The 23,293-nt window shown below is 37.2% G+C and overlaps 1 protein-coding gene across 1 annotated transcript in view; it reads right to left on the bottom strand.

Moving 5' to 3' along the window:
* The window catches only part of LRPPRC (leucine rich pentatricopeptide repeat containing), a 116,197-nt gene that overhangs the window by 6,074 nt on the left and 86,830 nt on the right, over positions 1 to 23,293 (bottom strand). The window contains exons 28-36 of the mRNA XM_003125183.6: positions 21,243 to 21,385; positions 21,006 to 21,111; positions 17,953 to 18,079; positions 11,966 to 12,054; positions 7,721 to 7,925; positions 5,523 to 5,662; positions 5,273 to 5,388; positions 2,758 to 2,832; positions 611 to 695 (exon numbers count right to left, since the gene is read on the bottom strand). Of these exons, the coding sequence (XP_003125231.4) occupies positions 611 to 695; positions 2,758 to 2,832; positions 5,273 to 5,388; positions 5,523 to 5,662; positions 7,721 to 7,925; positions 11,966 to 12,054; positions 17,953 to 18,079; positions 21,006 to 21,111; positions 21,243 to 21,385 (1,086 nt within the window). The remainder of the gene's footprint in view (positions 1 to 610; positions 696 to 2,757; positions 2,833 to 5,272; positions 5,389 to 5,522; positions 5,663 to 7,720; positions 7,926 to 11,965; positions 12,055 to 17,952; positions 18,080 to 21,005; positions 21,112 to 21,242; positions 21,386 to 23,293) is intronic.

The following is a 23,293-nucleotide window of genomic DNA, read 5'->3' as shown; positions in this document are numbered from 1 at the left end:
ATTGCTTAAAAGACTAGAATTTCAGCTGTGACTTAAGATAAAAACTTGGATTAGAAAGTGTCTAATTTCTTTCTTTCTTTTTTGTGTGTATGTTTTTAGGGCCGCACCTGCAACATACGGAGGATCCCAGACTAGGGGTTGAATCAGAGCTGTGGCTACCGGCCTACACCACAGCCACAGCAACGTGGGATCCAAGCCACGTCTGTGACCTACACCACAGCTCATGGCAACGCTGGATCCTTAACCCACTGAGCAAGGCCAGGGACTGAACCCACAACCTCATGGTTCCCAGTCGGATTCGTTTCTGCTGCACCACGATGGGAACTCCAGAGAGTATCTAATTTCAAAAGGAGCAGGCAGGCAGGCAGGCAGGCAGGCCAAGAGGGCACTGAAGGAGCAAGAAGGCGAATCAAGTGGTGGTCTCAAACGTGTACCCCTTCACACTGGACTTCAGGTGGCAGGCCCTGGAGAGATGGGATTGGTTCCCAATAACATACCCCAAGTGGACTTTCAAGTCTTCGGAATCGTACTCAACTAATCTGGGCCCCTATGAAGGTGCTCACTGACACATCCTAACTGAATAATTGCAATTATCTATTAAACATATTACCATAGCTTTTCATGATGGAAGTATAAGCTTCTTCCTTGTCAATTAATTCAGGAATCAGTTCCAACAAAGACTTCATAGTTGACGCCTAGGATATTAAATATAGTTAACATTATCGCAATGCACAAGAACAGTGAAATAAAACATGATATATGGACATTTAATCAAAAAACCTTGACAATAACGATAACGGAACTGCCTATTCAATTTATTGGACTATTTTCCCTTCTGTATATCTTAGTATAGTCGGCTCTCTGTATCCAAGAGGTTCTGAATCCATGGATTCAACCAACCATGGGTTGAAAATATTCAGGGGGAAAAAAAATGCCAGAAAGTGAATTTGCTGCACACCAGTAAGAAATATTTACACAGCATTTACTTTGTATTAGGTGTTGTAAGTAATCTGGTGATGATTTACAGTGTACGGGAGATGTGTGGCAGGTTACATGCAAATACTACAGCGTTTCATATCAGAGACTTGAGCATCTGCAGATTCTGGTGTCACTGGAGGTTCTGGAACCAATCCCCTATGGATACCAAGGGGTGACTATACTTGACGTTAATTCAATAATTTACAGCCAAAACAAACCAGCATCTCTCAAAAGTTAATGAGATTCTATTTATAGTTTTATGAATATTTTTCTAAAGTATTATAAAGATTGCTTCTTTTGTCAAGTGGTAACCATCCTAAGATATGTGCTGTCAAAGGGTAGAGACACAGTTGTATCTTTGGACGACAAGATTTTTAGACGAAATGTGAAAAATTCAATCATTCTGAAGTCTTCCCTCCCTGGTATATAATCAGAGCATTTCTAGAATATCTCTTAAATTTACTTGCTTGCTTTCAGGCGTATCCAGACGGTTCTAATCTGACATCCTGTATTGCATACAGAACCACTACTTCCTAATGAATAACCACTGAATACTTCCAAACAGACTTCAATGCTGCTGGGTAAATCAAAGATTTACACACATTATAAAATCAAGGATTTTCCATACATTTATGCCCTATTTGCATCTCACAAAGAGAAGCAAAATCTAGCTCGATTATTCTGTCAAAGAGCAAGATAACGGAACTGGAATTTTCAAAAATCCTAACTCATCTTTTAGCATGTTTATTCTCAGTCCACCCATACCTGGACGTCCAGCCATTTAAAGTGTCCTGGGAGGACTGTTCTACGCTCTTATAATACTGTACATTTCCTGTTTCAACCTCTGAGCAAGGCAGTGGGTACACAGCAAAGCCCCATAGGTGAAGCGACCAGTGCTTTTTTAAGATTTCTTACACTTTTAAATCACAAATTTTAAAAATTATCTCTTTGAAAGGGAGAAAAGGAGCAACTAATATTTAAATACATGAGTCAGAGATTAAAAAGTGCAATTAGGTAAATTTTTTGTCAGAGTATGTGTATGTGTGTGGGAAGCATGTGAGAATTAAGGAAAACCAGACTTCCCAGAGTTGGAAATAACCTAAATGTTTCACATGAAACAAACAACTGGCGCTCAGTTTAAAACTTCATAATCTGCCCAAATAAACTAAGAACACGGTTTCTGGTGCCCACTTACAAGGTAAAGTCAAATCTAAAAATAATTTTTTTGAAATACGCTTTTACCATTTCTTTTTAAACCTCAAAAATAGGACTTGATTCTGTTTCACACATACACATGTGCCTGTTAGTGTAAATAAGGTAACTGTACAAACTGAGTATGCGAATCTGTGGTACAGGCCAGTTTTAAAGCTAAAGGGTCTGTCTACCTGATGGTTTCTGCTGAGCGACCTGACAGGCGATGCTCAGCAGTGGGCGTCTCTCTCAGCGGGGCTCCCGCACTGGCGGACAGGCCCCAGCAACGGGATTCTTATCTGAACGTTTCTAAGGGCCCTTTCTTTCTTGGGGCTCACTGCACAACTACGGGGATGGAAAAGTCATGGCATAACTTGTTTTGCACCTCCAGTACAACCAAGGAGCCAGGACTGACTCGGCGTCAACATCTAAAAACATAAATGAGCATAGACCAGCAAGTGTTCACTCTGTAGTATTTTTAGAAAAGGTCCTGAACCAATAAGCTCTTGGATGATTGCTCAAAACCTTTATACAAGACTAGCTTATGCATTATTGACTTGCTAGCCGGTAAAGGGTAAAGTACTGTACCTTTCCCGATCTCTGAGAATTCCTAATACAGAACACCAAGAAAATTGGGATTTGTTCAGCAATTGCTCCACATCTCTAAAAATTGAAACATTATTCGGTAAGCGAAGTTTTTTGATAAACAAGCAGACCAAGGTGAATATTTCCAATTAAGAAAGTTCACAATAAGACAGTAATGTATCATTACCCACAGGAAGGTCTAAAGTCGACCAATTTTTTTAAGGCAAGAAAAAAGAAAACAAGTGCCAGCTATGCCAAGCTTTTGTGAATGCTGTCCTTGGCACTCCAATATAAAGTTTGTTTAAAATGAAAAGGGAAAAATTAAACTAATGCTTCAACAACCACAGAATAAGGTTTAGGACTGCAAAGAAAGAGGGAAAAAAGAAACACTATTCCTCTCCAATTATACTGCCAAGCATTCACAAGTGAGCTAGGGATCATAAGGTTAATTATACATTTAATAAGGTGTCAGGGAGATAACTGCTCGTTTCTTTATAAAAATTAAAATGTACAAAGCAAGTTCTCTTTAAAGTATAATTACCTACACTTATGCATACAAAAGGACTGATTTCAATCTCTCTATTTTATAAAAGGCTTTCATTGCAATAGACAGCCAGTGCTTGAGAAAGAGACAAAAGTTAAACTTAAAAAAAAAGTTTCTATGACAGACCAGATAAATCAAGTGTCTATCCCATCTTAGATGCTATAGTAAAATCAAATATGGCAAGACAATATTTTAGTTTACACTCATCACAGATGTCATTCTCTTAAGTTGCTAAAAGCACATTGCTCTTTCAAAGCTTTAAAACATTGTCAATACTAAAACGGCTGGTATAAAAAGAACTTTTGGGGACACACAGAACATTTACACTATAAACTGATGCTTTCGACATCTGTGAATAAAATGTATTCTTCACTACAGCAAGAATAATCTTTTACTGTTTGACAAGCAGGTAAAGAATAGGTAAAGGGTTTATCATCGGAAACCTCAGTCTATTGCAGGGATGAACACAAAAAGACAGTGCTGTTGCAGCAACACTTGGCTGTCATCAACCGCCCTAGACAGGCTGCCGTGAGTAAACGCGGCTCTGAAGGCGGCCGTGATGTCCCCACCCTTGGCTGCTGTCAGTCCTGCTTTCTAAGAGCCTAAGAGCCGGTCACAGCTCCGAACAAGCTGGTAGAAGAAATATCACGTGTGACTTTCCAAAGAACTATCACAATAATGTGTTAAATATGAATGAATGCTATCACACGTATACTTATATACGTGTCTACCTGAGTAGGTACGCTCAGGTATGTGCACACTCAGATAACGCACTAGGATTTATTCAGGACAGAATTTTGAACACTAAAGGCAACAAGATAAAAACAAACAAAAAAACGAAAACATGCCTGAAATTTCTATCATAAATTGCCTTTTCTGGTTTAAAAAAATTTTAAATAGGAGAAAAAAGGCAAATAAACTAAACTAAACCAGAAAATAGTCAATCAACTGGAATTTCTCTTTCCTGAGAACAAAAGCAAAAAAGCCTTCGAGGCAGTGCCAATTCACTCTTTACAAAACCGTTAACATGGAGAAATTTCTCGAGTTCCTTTTAAAAAGGGTTTGGACCCTATTGCCCGACAAGATGAACTTGACAGATCAAAGGTAGAGCTCCAGCAACTGGGTACAGTCTCACCTTCCCTATCTGCTACTTAAGACGTGTCACAGCTCGTAAAAACGGAAGTGAATATAATACTATTTACTATCAGAAATTGGTCCCAGGCCTCAATTTGACACAGGGAGTCTACACAAACACAGCCGTTGGCGGGATCACGGTGACTGTTTGACTGCCACCTGCTGGGAAGGGGCTCCCCGGCGGTGCCTGTTTGTGTACATTACCAGTGGCAGCTCCGATCACCCACCGTTCCGGCGGCACTTGGCGCGGCTTTATATTTAGCGCTGTTAAAATGGCATGAATGCAGTTGTCTCCTTCCCTGAAGATTGCTAATTTAACTGAGAGTGCGGGCCACAGAGACCTGCATTTGTCATTTAATGTGTCTGTGACACACAAGTGAATAGAGAGCATATTCAACTCTTAATAAACCTTGAATAAGGCACTGAGAATGTTTGAGTATTCAAGTGAGAAGCTGTACTTGAAAAGCAAACATTTCCTACTTTTTGTTTGCAAACTCTGTTGCCATGGTGATGCAGAGTATTTAGAGAAATTAAAGTAGGAAATCAAAGGAGTTGTTTCGCATTACCTATCTGCACTGAAACATTTGTCTTTAAATCATCTGGCAAAACATGTCTTCCCCCACCCCCACTTAAATCTAAAGACATTTCTAGTCTGATCTGGCATCTTTAAAACTGGCACTCTTAACTTATAATCCAGTCCTTGTCATGTAACCTTGACTCAGAATGAATTTAAATACGCTGGCAGCACCACACTTCTACTACACACCTGAGCCCAGAAATTTCTCAACTGACTTCTCATAAGCCACAAGTCCCACTGCTCCGTGCATGATGGGCCATTACCTGCAGGAGAGCTCTGGCGTCATCCACCTTGCCTGAATCCACAAGTTGAAGGAAAAGATCGGTGACAGGTTTGTAAACTGCAAACTGATTGGCCAATCTCTCTGCCATGATGCTTACTGAAAAATGAGAGGTCAGAAAAATCTTTTATTTAAACAGCAGCATAACTAGCTTAACCACCAAAGAAAGTCAGTCCAGACTCACTAGAGAGAAAAAGTACTTCTGTATTCTTTGCCTAGAACAGCTCACTTACTCTTTTCGAGTGCTGGTTCCAACTGCTCCTCTATGACTTTTCGAAATAAGTATGCCAAGCCAAAGTACTGAGGTTCCATGGTTGGATTCTCTGAAGTAAGCATATTTTCAATGTTTTCTACTGCAACATCTATGTCATTGCTGTAGAGGAAAGTAAAATAAATTATAAGGAAATATTTGCTTTTGTGTTAATTCTGCAGGTAGTTTCAGCATGAGTACCCTGGGATTCAGGTGTGCATGCACTTTAGAGAAAAAGGAAATATATTTACAACTAACTGGATAAAAAACACTATGCAAGTTGAATCAATCATATTCAGGTGGCAAAAGCAATCACTAGGGGTTTTATGTTATAATAACTAAAGTAGCTGCTTATTTTAAAACACTGCTCTAGAGACAAGATCAAACAATTATATATAGAAGAATTAAAGGTAATAACAAAAATATATATCAAAGATTTGACTTTGAAGCTGTTCGGATATAAAACGAAAACTTCTTCAAATGCTATAACCCTGGCATTATAATCTACTAGTCACTACTGTATGAAGTAATGATAACATCTTAGGATTTTTAAAAATGCTGATGATGTCTTCTAAAGGTCTATTTTCATGTCTCTCAACCCAGTCATAACTATTTTTGTCAGGTAATATACAACATTTAGAAAATATTCAGTTTATACTAAAATTCTCAGAAACTAAGTACCTTCACACGTCATATTAAAAAAATTAACTACATGGTCTTATTTAAGTTATGATAAAAAATTATGTTCACAATTACCTTTTTGGTTAACGTACTCTTTAACTGACACTTTACGGTAATGAAATGGCACTCCAAATCTGAATAATCAATTTTATGTTGGAATTATTACCAAACCCAAGAATTCTCTAAAAATGAACACTCCATTAAAATAAATTTTTTATGGGTTTTAGAGAATTATTTAATAGTGAATAAAAACATACTCTCTACATCATATAAAACTGTTTATATGGGAACATTTAAAAATTCATCCAGGGAGTTCCTGTTGTGACTCAGCAGTAAGGAACCCGACTAGTATCTGTGAGGATGTGGGTTCAGTCCCTGGCTCCGCTCAGTACGTTAAGGATCTGGCACTGCTGTGAGCTGTGATGTAGGTCACGGACGCAGCTCAGATCTGGCATTGCTGTGGCTTTGGTGTAGGCCAGCAGCTACAGCTCCAATTTGACCCCTAGCCTGAGAACTTCCATATGCCACGGGTGCAGCTCTAAAAAGAAAAGAAAAAAAAAAAAATCCAGATTTTTCTTGGATGATTTTTTTGGATCTTCTAACTTAAAATCACACTTTCTTTTTAAAGGGAAAACAAAGTTCTATTTGGGAAAATAGTTTTACAAGGGGCAAAACCAAAATTCTTCTCTGCCCAAAGGGAAAAAAACTCTGAAGAAAACCAATATGATATTTTAATATAACGACCTCTTAGAGGTATGTAAGATGAACTACTAAAGAACATTTTCCCCCCTAAAAGCACAGAGAATGTCAATTCCATAATTACCTCCATGAATCTTTAACTGTGCTGGTGAGGTTAATAAAAACCATGTTCTGATTTACTTCTACAGAGTGATTCTCAACAAGTAATCCAGAAACGGTGCGAAGGGAATCATCTCTAAGTACCTCCCTTTGTCCTCATGGGTGCCACAGGGCTGGAAGGGTAGGAGGGTGGGGAGGATGGAAATGTTTTTTTGTTTGTTTGTTTTTTGTCTTTTTGCCTTTTCTAGGGCTGCTCCTGTGGCATATGGAGGTTCCCAGGCCAGGGGTCTAGTCACAGCTGTAGCTACCGGCCTACACCAGAGCTACAGCAAAGCCAGATCCAAGCCACGTCTGCAATCTACACCACAGCTCACGGCAACGCCGGATCCTTAACCCACTGAGCGAGGCCAGGGATTGAACCCACAACCTCATGGTTCCCAGTCGGATTTGTTAACCACTGAGCCACGATGGGAACTCCTGGAAATGCTTATTTTTAACAAGCTTGGTTCACAATGTTCTGGTAGAGTGTCACCTTCAACCATTGCTGACATTAAAATGGAACTCATTTCTCACTTTTGTGACCAAGTGTTATGACAAGAAAAGGTACCAACTGTGGAGCAAGTCTTATAATGTTCCTCATTATTTAGCCAATGGTTTCCCCAGTGTTTAGCCAATGGAGGAAAAGAAAGTCCCAATACTCACTTCTTTATTTGGGCCAAAGCAATGTTATTGATGAAAACCATACGGGAGAGTCCAATTGAATCTTCGAGTCCATTTACCAACTTCTGAATGGCTCGAATGCTTTCTGTATCACCCTTCATGGCATAAGCCTGAATAAGGCGAGTCACTGCTATCCTAGAAGGTATCTGCTCCAGATCCAAGGCTGTTTTTAGCGTTGTCAGAGCATCTACAATAGAAGAAAAGGCAATAGAGTTTTTGTTATATGAACCATACTGACTTTAATGCGTTATGAAAACTAGCTTTTAAATATGAGCACCAAATGGCTCTATACAAAAAGCTATGAATAATGTATTCTCTATTACAGCAAATATTAATACTTTATGAGAAACCTAAAAAATATAATGATTTATTTGACTCTTAAGATATCAGAGACCAGAGACATTCTTCAAGTCACCGGGCAAATGCAAATGGTACTGACAGGATGTGGGTTCCATTCAGGGATAACAGTGACTAATTTCATAGATGTTGACAAACTCAGAGAAACATAAGAAAGAATTTTATAAATTAAAGACTTGCAAAAAAAATGTGTAACTTTTATTCATATTCAGACTATTCCAAATTTTCTTACATTCAAAAGATTCATGATTATCAAAATCTTCTAAAATCCCAAAGATTCTTTCTTGAAAACAAATGTCTCTTCCTAATTAAAAAAGGACTGATCATATATAAGAGCAGCCAAATGGGAACATTCAACTTACACACCAACACATTTATTTTACATGATTAAATACCTAGTAGATATTTTCTTGCATCTATTTTTCAGAGAAAACAAAGCTCATCAGATTCCCATGGAGAATCTCCACAGGAGTTTTGTTTTTAAGTATCATACTTACAAGTACTTGATTATGGATAAATATGGAATACCCTTCTGATTTACTGCCTTAGGTGCCAGTGTAGCAAAATTATTATATTAAATAAAGTGATGGATTAGAGGAAAAATGTAATACTTAGCATAACAATCACTGCTACCGCTACCAAAGAAAACTTCATGGCTTTATAGCAATTAAAGCCATGTAATCTACATAAAACGAAGACTCTGAGAGCAGCTTTCCAAAAAAGAACAGTCTGTTTTTTTTTTTTTTTTAAGGGCCGTATGTGTAGCATATAGAAGTTCCCAGGCTAGGGCCAGATCTGAGCCATGTCTGTGACCTATACCACAGCTCTCAGCAATGCCAGGTCCTTTAACCCACTGAGTGAGGCCAGGGATTGACCCCGCATCCTGATGGATACTAGCCAGGGTCTTAATCTGCTGAGCCACAGTGGAAACTCCCAAGAACTTCTATCTTTAACAGAAGAATGGGAAAAGGGTAATAATTAAATACTCCATTAAAAGTAATACAGTAAAAGACATAATGAATTTCACATTTATTACTGAATAAACAATTTATAATTACTCCAGGTCTACATTCTAAACCAGTGATTCTTAAAAGGGGGAAAAGGAAAACAGGTAGTTTAAAAGGCAGATTTGATAAAATTTTTAAAAATACACATGAACGTACAGGACAAAAATGTTATTTATACTACTTTAATAACTTCAATTAACAATAGAAAATAAGCTTGATAAAATCTTCACTGGTGGACATATATTTCAGAATATTCTTACCAGCTAGGAAGGATCTTCCCACCAGTGGTTCAAATAATAACAAAATAAGATAATGACGGTGAGGACAGTAACTAGCATTTATTGAGCTTTTGCTACATTTGTTGGAACTTACTAAAGGCCAGTATTAAGTAGCTACACTCACAACTTACCCTTCTGAGAAGCACCTATTTCACAGGTGAGAAACTGGGGCACAGATAGTTTAAATAATTTCCCCAAGGTTGTACTGTTAGACAAGAATCTAACCACCCTGGAGCCTGCATCTACAGGTGCATGTGTGCATGCAAGACTGGAGGATCTAGGAGAAGAGGTCATTTTATGTCTATCCAAAGGGACCTGGAACCAAGACCATATTCCCATATAGGACTTGCCTTCTGGACGTTTGATGATTCTGGGACACTAAAAGCAGTATCCATCCAGACCCTTCCCCCTGTGTCCTTTTCACAATGTCACCTAATTTACTAATAATGTTGATTATGTCCCAAAGGTGTAATGTATCAGCTATTAATACTCCAGAACAGCATTAGCTTATAAAATTAGACTAAGGTTGGAGTTCCTGTCATGACGCAGTGGAAACGAATCCAACTAGGAACCATGTGGTTGCGGGTTTGATCCCTGGCCTCGCTGAGTGGGTTGAGGATCCAGCGTTGCCATGAGCTGTGGAGTAGGTTGCAGACACGGCTTGGATCCTGTGTGGCTGTGGCTGTGGTACAGGCCAGTGGCTACAGCTCCAATTAGACCCCTAGCCTGAGAACCTCTATATGCTGCGGGTGAGGCCCTAAAAAAGACAAAAAAAAAAAAAAAAAAAAAAAAAAAATTAGACTAAGGTTGAATTGATTTAAAAAATATACATATATTGAACCGGTTTTATTTTTCTTCCTGCTTTAGATGGGCTCAAAAAATGGAAACCTGAAAAAGAGAAGGGAATCTTAAAAACTGGGAGCTCTAATCAGCCATGGAGCAAAATAAGGAAATGGGGACAGTATCACCACCACTCCCATCCTCACCAGGGACCACTTTAACAGCAGGTTCATCTGTGGTGAGGCGTGGGAGCTGGTATGCGGGAAGTGGTTGTGGGGGATAGTGGGTTCATGGCTTCTGCTCTCAGCCAACCTCCAGCTGAACTGAACAGATGAGAATAGAGTGAAATGAAATTGTAAAGTTTCTTGCTGTTTTTTGCAGGGTACCTAACATACAAATAAAAGGCAGTGGTCAGGTTAAACATTGTTCAGATTCAGCTCAAAAATTAACCCCTTGAAATGATAAAGGTGTTTTACTCTGAACTCCCTGTCTACAGAAACATAAGCTATTTACAAAAATGAGCTCATTTATATGGGAAGCAAGTTTAATTTTTCAGTGTTTTAAAACTGTTTATCATTTCTACATGAAATATCAACTAGTCAAAAAGCTTCTTCTATCAAAAATAAAATGAAAGTTTTTAAAGTTTTAACAACCAGCTCTCCACACTCAATTATGACTTAAGGCTGTCTAGACACGCTGGCCCTGCCTGTGGAATACTGAAGAGGAAACTTTGCAAAGGAAGAAACCATCACTTAAGCAGACTCAGTCCTAACAAGTTAGGAACATCTAAAGACCAACACCTCTAGGCATTACAGGCAACATTACGGCTGCACAATTAGACAGACAGCAACTTTCAGGGATGTGAAATTATTTTATAAACATGCAAGTGAGGAATAACACCAGTACTGCAGACGGGAAGAAACTAGGCAACATATTTAACAGCTGTTTTCGATTTTCCTTAAAAAGGCGCTAAGTGGGTTCTGTTGTATCGGCAAAACCGTGGTGTCATAATGCAAATGTAAAATTACACGTGAAAAGATGTTTACCTAAATTTAAGGGATTCATCATTTTCCCCCTTGGGAGTTCATTTGTAAGACCTCCTGATCCAAATCCACCCCTCTGGAAACCCACAAGCGGCCTCTACCAAACAAACGGATCCCACCCTAAGCCTCTCGAAAGTCCTCTCCACATCTTTCTGGTGTTATAGTAATTAAAAAAAAAACCCTCAAAACGCCAAACTCCAAACAAACGCTGTATCTTACTGCTGTTGGTATTATGAACTATTAAAAAAGTATTAGATTAAGTTTTAAAAATCAATATTATAATCATTTGGTGCACAATCCCACACATTTAACACTCAATTTAACTCATTTGGTATCTCACACACAACCAACACAATATGCAAGAAACAACTGCTGGGAATTGTTTCAGATGCTCTAAAGTATGTTAATTTCCAAAGCGAAATGACTTGTGCTGTGAATTTTAACGCACTTGAAAGCCTGTACTTTCTCTCGTTCTGGAACACAAATTTTGCATGTCTGAAGAGCTGTGATTCATCTTAAGAAAACCCATCTTGTGTTAAATGGAATGGAAACTGGACTAAGTGGTCAAATGACAAGTACATTCATATTCAAGCTGTATTATAAATGCATGTACAGTAATTTACGTCTCTCAGCTACCACAAAAGGCTCTTGATAAGCAGGTAATTTGCTAAATGGACTCCTTTATCCAAGTATTCGAAGGGCGTTACAAGAAAAATCTGCAGAGGCATTAATGTGACGTAAAGGTCAAGCATTGTGACATACCTTTCAAATAATCCCGCCTAACTTGCGTTATGATGAGGAGGCTGTTGGCAGCATCGTTCAGTGTGAAGCCCTTGATGTGGGTCTCAGCGCTAAAAGAAGCAGACATTTAGAAAGGAATTACTGACATGCTTCTGATACGATAATAAATGGTTGAGCACCAAGGTGAAATTATAAAAACTACTGTTCGTATGTTAAAAATATTGCTGCAAAATATCGACCTGGAGACAGCTTTTGTGTTATCCTGTCAATGGTTATAGAAGGATAATTTTTTTTTGCATTCTGACAGATGACAAAGTTGGAAATGAGCAACAAAAGAAACAAAGTACAAGATTTTTTTTAAACAATCGGTTCAGATTCTTGAATGCTGACATATTAGATGACTAAAATAACTGCATGCCCTGCATTGTTCTGCTGTATCCTAAGCTGGATACTTTTTCCTCTTTTTTTCTACATCCACCATAATTATAAAATGTAAAACTATTCTTTCAGCAACAAAAATGAACATTTATTTTCAGCACTTTCTATTTTAAATATAAACTAAAGCATATTACTAACACCATATCATTTGGTTGATTAATTTTCAAATTTCTGTCATCTAGATACATACAGGTTTTAAAGGTGAACATACTGCAGAACTAAAACCATTGTTAATTAAAATTTAAACTTCACATGATCTTGTCCCAGCCTTAAATGTGAAATCCCCTAACTTTTTAAAACTCAAGAGCAATAACTCTATTTATGACTATAAGCCTACATGATCGATTTTTAAAGAAAGAAAAAGAAAGAAAGAAGAAAAAAAAGAGAAACCCTAGCTGGAGATGATTTCTGTTTGCTATACTGTTTACATCTCCTGTGATGAAATTTCAGCACCCTTAATGCCCCTAGGGTTCATCTCCTGATTAGGAAATCTCGCAGGTCAAAAGAGGCAAAAGCAATTGCTGCCATTTGCCTTATCAAGCTCAGTCATGACCTTGCTGCCAACAACCTTGGCCCGCCAACATGAACATCTAAGCTGAACAGATTGCGAGAAAAGCAGGGTCATTGCTAAATTATTCTCGTCAATCCCAAGAAAATCCTCCAAAGACACCGGGATGTGCCCATCCTCTCAGTCACTTTCAGCCTCTGAGGTTCCCCCCTGCAGTCCCCAGGCGCAGGATTTTTCTTATCCCCCGAACGATCCTCTTAATCCACCAAAGCACCCACTGCTCAGTTTGACTTTTTTCCTTTGTCCCATCTGTCAAAGCTCTTAAGTCAACAACTTGTGCGTGAGACTATAAACTGGAGAAAATAAAGGATTTACTTTCTCAATCTTTAGCACAATTAAATAAACAGGAGACACTATTATAATTAAAGCTCATTTCTATGCCAATATTATTACATGTATTACACTATATTTAATTGAAAATACTACCTGAAATTCATTAAAACCATGAGGTAACAAAACTTCTGACATCACACACCTCATGCCAAACCTTTTGAAAACTCTCAAAACACAGAACATTTTTCTTTCAATAATCTTGAGGTATATCTCAAGAAGGGGGCCTATCCAACACAACTTGGAAAATGGACAAAAAGGAAAAATTAACAATTCTCCCCAGCTCTATTGTATACTGAACACATATATGCTTTACATATGCAGAAACTGACTAATTATAATTAAAATATATTCCAAACTGGTAAAGGGAGAAAACCTACAAAAAGTACTGGTGATTTTGCACCAGATTCACTCCTACAATAGTACAGCCAGAGAAGTTGACTTCTGACTCATAATTTTGATTTTTCGTTTTGGAAAAAAAATCTAGTCCAGAAATGTCAAATCAAACTTCCTGTGATGATGAGAATATTCTTTACTCACGCTGTCCAATAGCATAGCCAAGAGCTGCATGTGGCTGTCTGGCTACGGTGATGGAGGAGTGGAAACCTTAAATTTTAATAACTTAAATTTAAGCAGGCACTTAATGGTCAGTGGCCACTGGACTGAACAATACAGAATTCTAGACATTTTCTTTTCATTTTTAGAGCTGCCAAAATAAAAGGAAAAACTACAGAGAGAAAGGACTATCAATCTTTTATCTTACAACCAACTGCAAAAATTAATCTGTCTTAACCAAAGAAGATAGTATTACAGGAAAAGTTTCATATTAGAGATTTCAGAGCAACAATGATTGGTCTGTGGATTGTACTTACATAACACACACACAGGACATTAGTCGGTGATTATAACTTATCTCAACAAAAACTGGCCAATCCAGTAAAAATCACCAGTGATTGATTTCACATTATTTTTAGACAGAGTGAAATAAGAAGCTAGCAGGAACAAGAGAAAATGAAGTGCCATAATCAAAAGATAAAGCAGAGCTATTGCCACACGAGTCTCAAATTTCCTAAGAATACAGTTCAGTGTTATCAGAGATTTAAAATAACAATATATAGTGCTTATCGCTCTATGAATAGCAGTTCTCCTTCCCTGAAAGAATTCACTATACTTAAATTTTTATTTTGAAACACAAAGAAATGTTGTAATCCTGACTAAAAATGAAAGGAAGTCACTTCCTTTGAAAAATTTTAAAGGCACCTGTTACCGTTACTTTTGAGGTTCTAATACTTGTTAGGAAGGTTAAATGACCTTCATAAAACTGAAGAAATTTCATTAGCAGTCAAGTGAATCTGCAACATATTAGAGACAGCAAAGGTACAGCCAAAACAAAGACTGCATCGGTTCATAGGAAAACCACGGCTTTTTAGGCTGAACAAGTGGCATCATGTAGGTAAGCGTAACAGACTACTATTTATGGACTGAGACTGATAGTGCCAGAGTAACACCGGGGGTAGTGCAGGGGTCATTTGAGCACATCATATTACCATAAAGATGCCTCTTTTAGAATAGCAACAATTTTTTTTCACTCTGATTACTGATGCAGAGCCAGAAGGGGAAGAGATGGCCTATTGTAATGTTGGCAATGAACCAGGAAACAAATCCAAAGAAGTTTCGTGACATTTCTCCAGCAACACAGTTAATTAGTTGGAGGAGAACTGGAACTCTAACGTCCACTTCTGAATTCCAGTCCAGAGCTATCCTCAAAAGTAACCCAAGATGTGATTCTTTATAGTTAGATATAACATTTTATTGGCTCAAGGAAAAAGATTTGCACAGATCCCCAAATTAGGTGCCTCCAGGCACTCTAAAGCTTTGATTTCAGGATTCTCTTTGGATCCAAACTATATGGGAAAGGCAGCTACAAAACCCTACAGGAAGGATAACACAGAAAAGCTAAAAGTGCCCTCAAGAGTATAGAAAGTCTTCATGAAGATCTAACTGGGGAGGGAAGGAAAGAAGACAAGCCTACATTTTACAGGTTGTGGACATAAATGCAAAGAGAAGGACCGTGCTTATAACCATCTTCTAGGCCAGCAGCTTTCACACTTTTTTGATCAAGATTCTCAGTCAGACAGAGTAAGAAATGACATTTTATGCTATATACCAGTACACGGATATACACCTGCATAAATAACTGAAAGAAAACGTTCACAAAATATCTTTAGTACATGGATTGCTTTGATGCTATTCTACTTCATTTAAAAAGATGTTGATTCTGCCCCACTAAGTGGAGTCTGTGATCCACTAACTGGTTACAACTGCAGTTTGAAAAACTACTCTAGATCAGGAGTGTTCCATAAGGGGTATGGATACTGTGAGAGTGCTCTAGGGTGAGGCAAGATGTTTAAGCTTCTACTTTTAAACTTTATCTGCTGAAAAAATTTTTATTTTTGGAGTATGTTTTGTAATACTCATTTTTGTGCTACATTAGTATGATGTATGTGATCGAAATGTTTAAGATGTGATTCTTTTTTTTTTTTTTTTTTTTTTTTGTCTTTTGTTGTTGTTGTTGCTATTTCTTGGGCCGCTCCCGCGGCATATGGAGGTTCCCAGGCCAGGGGTTGAATCGGAGCTGTAGCCGCCAGCCTACGCCAGAGCCTCAGCAACGCAGGATCCGAGCCGCGTCTGCAACCTACACCACAGCTCACGGCAACGCCGGATCGTTAACCCACTGAGCAAGGGCAGGGACCGAACCCGCAACCTCATGGTTCCTAGTCGGATTCGTTAACCACTGCGCCACGACGGGAACTCCAAGATGTGATTCTTGAATCACGTGGGATATTTAGTAAAATGCAGATTCCTGGGCCCCACTGCCGATCAGGGGACTCAGAACCTTTGAGGAGAGCGGCGGGGGAAACTGTTATGCTACCCAAAGGCTGGCTCATCATTCTAGAAGCAGCCCAATTAAAATGAAAGAATTATTATCTGTACCTTGGGGAAGTATTCCAGAAGTCTCTGTGACCAACCTTAGGATTAAAAGCCTTCTGAAAAAGTTTTCCTTCTTTGCTTCAATCTCCTCACTTAATCATCCCCAATTCTTAATACAAAATGTTCCCCTCCTTTTTTTTTTGCCTCCCCTTCCTCCCAAATCACTGTTGTTTCAAAAAAATCTTTGATTATTGTGAACAGTGTTTAGATAAAAATTTTTTGAGAACACTAACTTTAGGAAAAAACCTGCACCTGCTGGATGACTTCAATTGTTATGGATGACAGGATGCTGTTCAATGTCAAATTGTCCAAGTCACTAACTGAGGACATACTGAGTATTCTGGAGACAGACAATATAATTAGCAACTGAGTAAATATACAAATGAGACACAATACATTAAAAACCCGAACTTAAAAAGTCTTAGTGTGACTGTCCTATATCAAGACATATAAATGATTCAAGTCCACAGATGTATATGGTATATGTATCCATATATCTGTAGTATTATATATATATATGAATATATATACACTGTACATATATAGATATATTTCCATAGACAAGTATAGTCATACACAACATTTTTCAAAATGTACTGAAATATAAACAGTAAACACGGCCCTACGGTGCATAACTTTAACACTAGTAGTACCACCAGGTTTTCCATTCCAAGAATGGCAAACATCCACTTTCTATTTGGGATTCTAATATTCCAAAAGTGCTGTGACTTAAATTCTGAAGGCCAAAAATTATCCAAGGATTTTATTTCAAAACTTACAGTATACTAGGAAAAGGTTGATCTTTGCCACTGAAAATAAAGCTGCTGGCTCATCAAGAGGACGAGTCTACATTCCAAAGCAGGTAACCCTGATCTACTCCTTTCTAAGCCTTTTCTGATTAATTACTTAACTTTGGATGGTAACTCATTGGGGATAAGACAACAGTTAGCTGACAAAACACCAGGAATGAAAATTTTATTCTTGTTCTGATTAACAAAGTATTTTACTCGAGGGAGCTGGCCAGAGAGACAAAACCACTATCGACTCCAATATCATCACCACTAAACAGATTACAAAACAAGAAGGGGAAAGAGAAAAGGTATTTATATGTTGAGAACCATATATCTTCTCTACTTTACTCTTTCTCCTTCAATACCTAGAAGAAATCATTAATGTAAGATTTATTGTCACCTATTCATCCTACAGAAGAAAAAGTGAGGCTCAGAGATAGGAGGGAATTTTCCCAAGATCTTTCAAGTAAGATTCAAACTCTTGCCTACGTTCAAAGCCCTCAATGCCTTCATATATCAGGCTGCTCCCATCATAAAAGGTGCACAGATCTAGCTGCTGAACAAGAAACAGAATATGATAAAAACAAAAACACTTGTCGGTATATGAATAGCATACATGAGTTACAAGGCTATTACAAAATGTAAGTAAAATAATACTATATTACAAAATGTAAGTAAAATATACTGTACTATGCAGCTCCAGTAAAGCTTGTATTTTTGTAGGTTAAAAACCTCCATAAAATCAGAAAACCATTTTGCATAATTTTTGTGAGTAGCTGAAGATAATTAAGCAACTGCTACTACAATGTATCATTAGAAAGTGCGAGGTTTTTATTTTTATAGTTGATTTTTTTAAAAGTGTGAGGTTAAAAAAATGGACTAATACTTACAAATCTTTCACTTGCATTGCTTCTACAGAATTATCCTTACTCAACAGAAAGTGTATCAGAGTGTTGTAAGTTTCGTCGTCAAATACAATGTTTTGCCTTTTTGCTTTCAGGAAAATATTAAATGCGTCTATGAAGAAAAAAAAAAAAAAAAAACCAACAAAAAATGAGACTCCATTATTCTGAAATGGCAAGAGGGAGAGGAAAACAAGCCCTAAAACAAAGCCCCAAACATTTCTGCTCCTTTTCATACTCATCCACTGTGCTCTCCAGAGACATACACCCTGACCAAGCAGATGTTATCACTCTTCTGATCTTTAAAAAATGAAGTGACAGTTTTGGAAACTACTACTTAATCCAAATGGATGGTACCTGAAAGGGCTTCCTTTTAAAATTATTTCTTATACTAGCTCTCTAAGTCAATAAGTTATTTTCGTGCCAATAAAAACGAAAAACAGCTCTTCTGAATTTGTTTGTCAAAAGATGATCCCAGTTTCAAAACAGATTGCGAAATGTGTGTTAAAGTCCAAATAAAGCAGGGGTATAATTTAGATTGAGGGGAGCAAAAGATTCATTTTAAAGCAATCTTTAATCTATAAGTGGGTGGTTACTATGGTTAACATTTCAACACAATAGCATTAAAGTGAATATAGCCTATAATTCTAAAATTAGGAGATCAAATTATTTGGCTACGACAGGACTTATACAAAAACATACAATTTTCAAATATACAGATATCTAACAAGTAAACTAAGCAACATTTGTTTGACTGATTAACAGTTTTATTTCACTTGTTCACAATAACTGTCAGGGAATGAAAAGATGTTACCAAAAGAGAAGGAACTACACTTTTCAGTCACTTACTTTTCTGAAATAAAATTGCCTGGCTATAAACATCCAACTGAAACTGCAATCCACACTCTGGTGTGTATAAACAAATCACAATAAAGATGGGGCATAACTGAACCATCACGTAAGAACTTCTATGGCTATAAAGCTCCAAGTAAGGAAATACGGAACACATAGCTAGCAGTGAACATGATATTAATGCTCCGAAGAACATTCTGAGCTACTTTAGAGGTTTCCGAACAAGAAGAAATCCTGCCTGTGTTTAGAAGTTAAGGGAGTTTGAATTAGCCCCTCCTTTAAACTGAAGTGACAAATATAAAAAACTGAGTTATCTTTTCAAGCTTAATTCACAGAAAACAAAGAGAAAAAAGGTATGACATTAATATTTGCTTAACTAAGAACAGACAGAATCTATCATTCAGTACAAAATGTACATATTTTTCTTTTAAGGGAGCTTAGAGAAAATGTTAATACAAGCGTTCAATTTTCAAAGTATTTGTATGTTGCCAAGCATTCAAATCCTGAGATTTATATAAAAGTAGCTAAACTTCCTGAAGAATTAGCAGAATGAAACCAACTAGACAAAGGTAAATTGTATATTAAAACTGAAACAGGGGTATATCTTTACATTTATAATACATACTGCATTATATTTAGTTAGTATTTACTTAACTAGTTAAATGTTTTTACTTAAAAACAATTTAAAAAAGGCAATATGTGACGTTTTGGAATCCTTAAACGTAAACTATACACTAACCTTGTACTCATTTCAGTGACATCAAAATTCCATTAGAGTATTTAAACAGTATTGGTAATAGTGAACTTTATATTTAGATTTAACAGATACATAATAAAAGACTCACGGATGAATATGAAACAAAGGAAAATGACTCAGAAAGAATAAAAAGTTAACTCTGTAGGATTGAGAAAGGTAAGAGCTTAGCTTAATTCTTACTTCTGACACTTAAAGTCAGTGTCACAAAATTTTTAGTTAAGTCAAGAAATTAAATTGATGGCTTTTTACGGAAGAGAGCTCAAACTGTCAATATTAAAGTGAAAAAAAATGTGCTGCATAATGGTTAAATTATCATAAAGCATACTTGAAAATCCACATAAAAATTGGAGGAATTTAAGATAACAGTAGCATTCTATGGAGAAAAACTAACAAGAGTAAGGAAATAAAAGTAATACTTGTTTAGGAGAGTACGACAAGGTCTAAACAAAAAGATCTAGAATGCATTAGGCCAGCTTGTAACAAAGGGTTCAAGACAGTCATAGATATTTAAAAGTGGTCATAATAGAGATAGAGAAAGGTGAAAGTTTACCACTAGAAAAAAGGAAGAAGAACAAGAAACAGGGTTACGTCCTGCCTTCGACCTTGAGATACTGCTTGACCACTTTAACACACACTAGTATGATGGTGTCCTTACCACTTTTCGCTTTCAAATAAAAATCAAATGCAACAAATTATTTGCTAAAATCATTCATGATTATGCTATTTTCACAGTATGATTTCTGACAACATGCATGTTATTTTAGTTTTTATTATGATAAATTTCAAATGTACAGAAATATATTTTAAAAATAGTACAATGAATCTCTCCATATGCCCATCGCCTACACTTCATCATTAACATTCTGCTAGATTCCTTTTGTCTCTGCTCTTTATGGCTTATTAAGTATTTTATTTTTATGTTTATTGTCTTTTTTGGCATATAGAAGTTCCTGGGCCAGGGACTGAATCTGAGCCGCAGTTGGGACCTATGCCACAGCTGCAACAGTGCTGGATCCGTAACCCACTGCACCAGACCAGGGATCGAACCCACACTGCCACAGAGACAACACTGGATCCTTAACCCACTGTGCCACAGTGGGAACTCCCTTAATAAATATTTTAAAATAAACTACAGAAATCTTAATTTTTTTTTTTCATTCTCAAAACTTCATTGCAGATCTCAAAATTTAAGGGCATTTTTCTGAATATCATAATACTGTTATCATGGCTAACAAAAATGAGAGTAATTCCTGAATTACCTACTACTCAGTGGATCTGTAATTTTCCTAATTGCCCCAAAATGTCTTTGTTAACTGAAAGAATGAAAAGAAATAATATATACAATTTAAGTTCCATCTTTATCCTAAATCGCTTGCAATTTGTTAAGACCCAGCGTTACCACTAGAAAGAATCCCCCAATGTACATATTTACCTCTGTTTTTCCTCTTGCGGCAGGCCTTCAATAGCTCTTTCTGGAGGTTACCTTGTTCAGGCGAGGCAGATGAAATCTGGGAATGCTGTTCATCCTCGTACCACAACTTAAAAACAAAATTCAATTAAACAACAACTGGTAAATACAGTGTCTTTTCAGTGTAAAGCTGGGCTAACCTATAAGCGAAAATAATACTGACGACAAATTCAGTAATGCTTACATTTAAAAACTAATTACCTCAGGTACATCAAATGGAACCTCTTGATTACTGTTTCTGAGGATTTCTGCCAATAACCTTAATGTCTTCCCACGAGGAATAATATTTTCTTCTTGCATTTTATTCCACACAGCATCAGCTCTTTGCCAGTCACCATTTACTTCTGTAAAAATAAGCAGAAATTCATGAATATACTAAACAGAATTCATGAAAATATTTAGAGCTTCTATTTGATGCTGAAGGAAGTATTCTAAATATTGCCTCCAGGGAAAGGAACAGGGTGATTATGGACCAAAGGTAAGAAGACTTCTTTCTGAATACCTTTTGAATTTTGTACCTTTTGAATTTTAAACCACAGAAATTCCTTACCTATTAAAAAACAACAGCAAAGCAAACAAAACCCTACACTTAATTAAAAACTTTGAAAATCATGTAGATCAAAGGTTTGTCTTTTTAAAGTAATTGAGAAATTACCCACTGCTAAAATCAAAATCAGAAACAGTTACCAATTCAACCATGCCCATTAGGCTTTGGAAAAATTATGGAATATATGTATACACAGTACAGTACACAGCTGAGGGTCTAAAATGATTCCAAGTGTGCAAAAGTACGATATTCACCAACAGTGACACATCAGGAGTTCCTTTTGTGGAACAGCAGGTTAAGAACCCAACACAGGAGTCCTGTCGTGGCTCTGCAGAAATGAATCTGACTAGTATCATGAGGATGGAGGTTCGATCCCCGGCCTTGCTCAGTGGGTTAAGGATCTGGCATTGCCATGAGCTGTGGTTTAGGTCGCAGGCTCGGCTCAGATCCCACGTCACATTGCTGTGGCTGTGGTGTCGGCTGGTGGCTACAGCTCTGATTTGACCCTAGCCTGGGAAATTCCACATGCCATGGATGCGGCCCTAAAAAGAACAAAAAAATAAATAAATAAATAAATAAAAATCCCCAAAACAAAAACAAACAAAAAATACTAAAACAAATGGAATTTTTCTAGATTTCCCTTTCACCCTAAAATTGAAAAGCTAAACTTTCGGTAACTAATGACTCCTGGGAGTAAAACTCAAAGAACAAAAAACACATTTGCACTCCATCGGACACCTACAATAAAGAAAAAAAGTAGAAAAATTCCCAAACTTGCCAAACTTTCATATAGGATACTACAAGGTATCCCAAATAGTAGGGATTAACCTAAAGTTGAGCGTAATTTTATACACACTTTGATAATACAATCAGACAACACAAAACTCTCACTAAATTTACAATTAATCTTTCTTTCTTTCTTTTTTTTTTTTTTGCCATTTCTAGGGCCGCTCCCGCAGCATATGGAGGTTCCCAGGCTAGGGGTCTAATCCGAGCTGTAGCTGCTGGCCTACGTCAGAGCCATAGCAATGCGGGATCTGAACCGCGTCTGCGACCTACACCACAGCTCACGGCAACACCGGATCCTTAACCCACTCAACAAGGCCAGGGATCGAACCTGCAACTTCATGGTTCCTAGTTGGATTCGTTAACCACTGCACCATGACAGGAACTCCTACAATCAATTTTTAAAACAAGATGCTCATAAGCTAATTATTTTCTCCCTTCGTTAAAATATTCTATATAATGTCAAATTCAAGAGTAATTTTTCAAGTATGTTAATGTATAAAACTTTATACATGAAGTTTATCAAATACACTTTGATTAAGTAAATTAAAAACAAAAACTCAAGCCCCAGTATCTGTAATTCTACAGAAGGGGAAAGGTGAACCACATCCGCTCCCTGCCAAAGGGTACTAAGCACTGACTTCGGAAGACACAGGGGAGTTTTCTAAGAGCTGGGAATAGCACTGCCAGGGCACTTTTTAAAGAGATTAATTTTAAGGTGACATAACTATTCCCAACAGTGACGAGATAGATGAGGTACAACTATGCCTTCAACTCTGGGAAGGTAATTAAAAAAAAACACTAACTATGAAAAGCTTCTACTTTGGGAGGACAAGCTACTACAGAAATGTACCTATTCAAACAGACTAGTAGCTTATAATAAACAGGAAAATATTTGAAAATACAGATGAGAAGTAGA

The sequence above is a fragment of the Sus scrofa genome, chromosome 3, assembly GCF_000003025.6.
Source record: "Sus scrofa isolate TJ Tabasco breed Duroc chromosome 3, Sscrofa11.1, whole genome shotgun sequence".
Taxonomy (NCBI): Eukaryota; Metazoa; Chordata; class Mammalia; order Artiodactyla; family Suidae; genus Sus; species Sus scrofa.
Note: the sequence above shows the minus strand (reverse complement) of the source record. Positions and strands in the feature narration are given on the sequence as shown.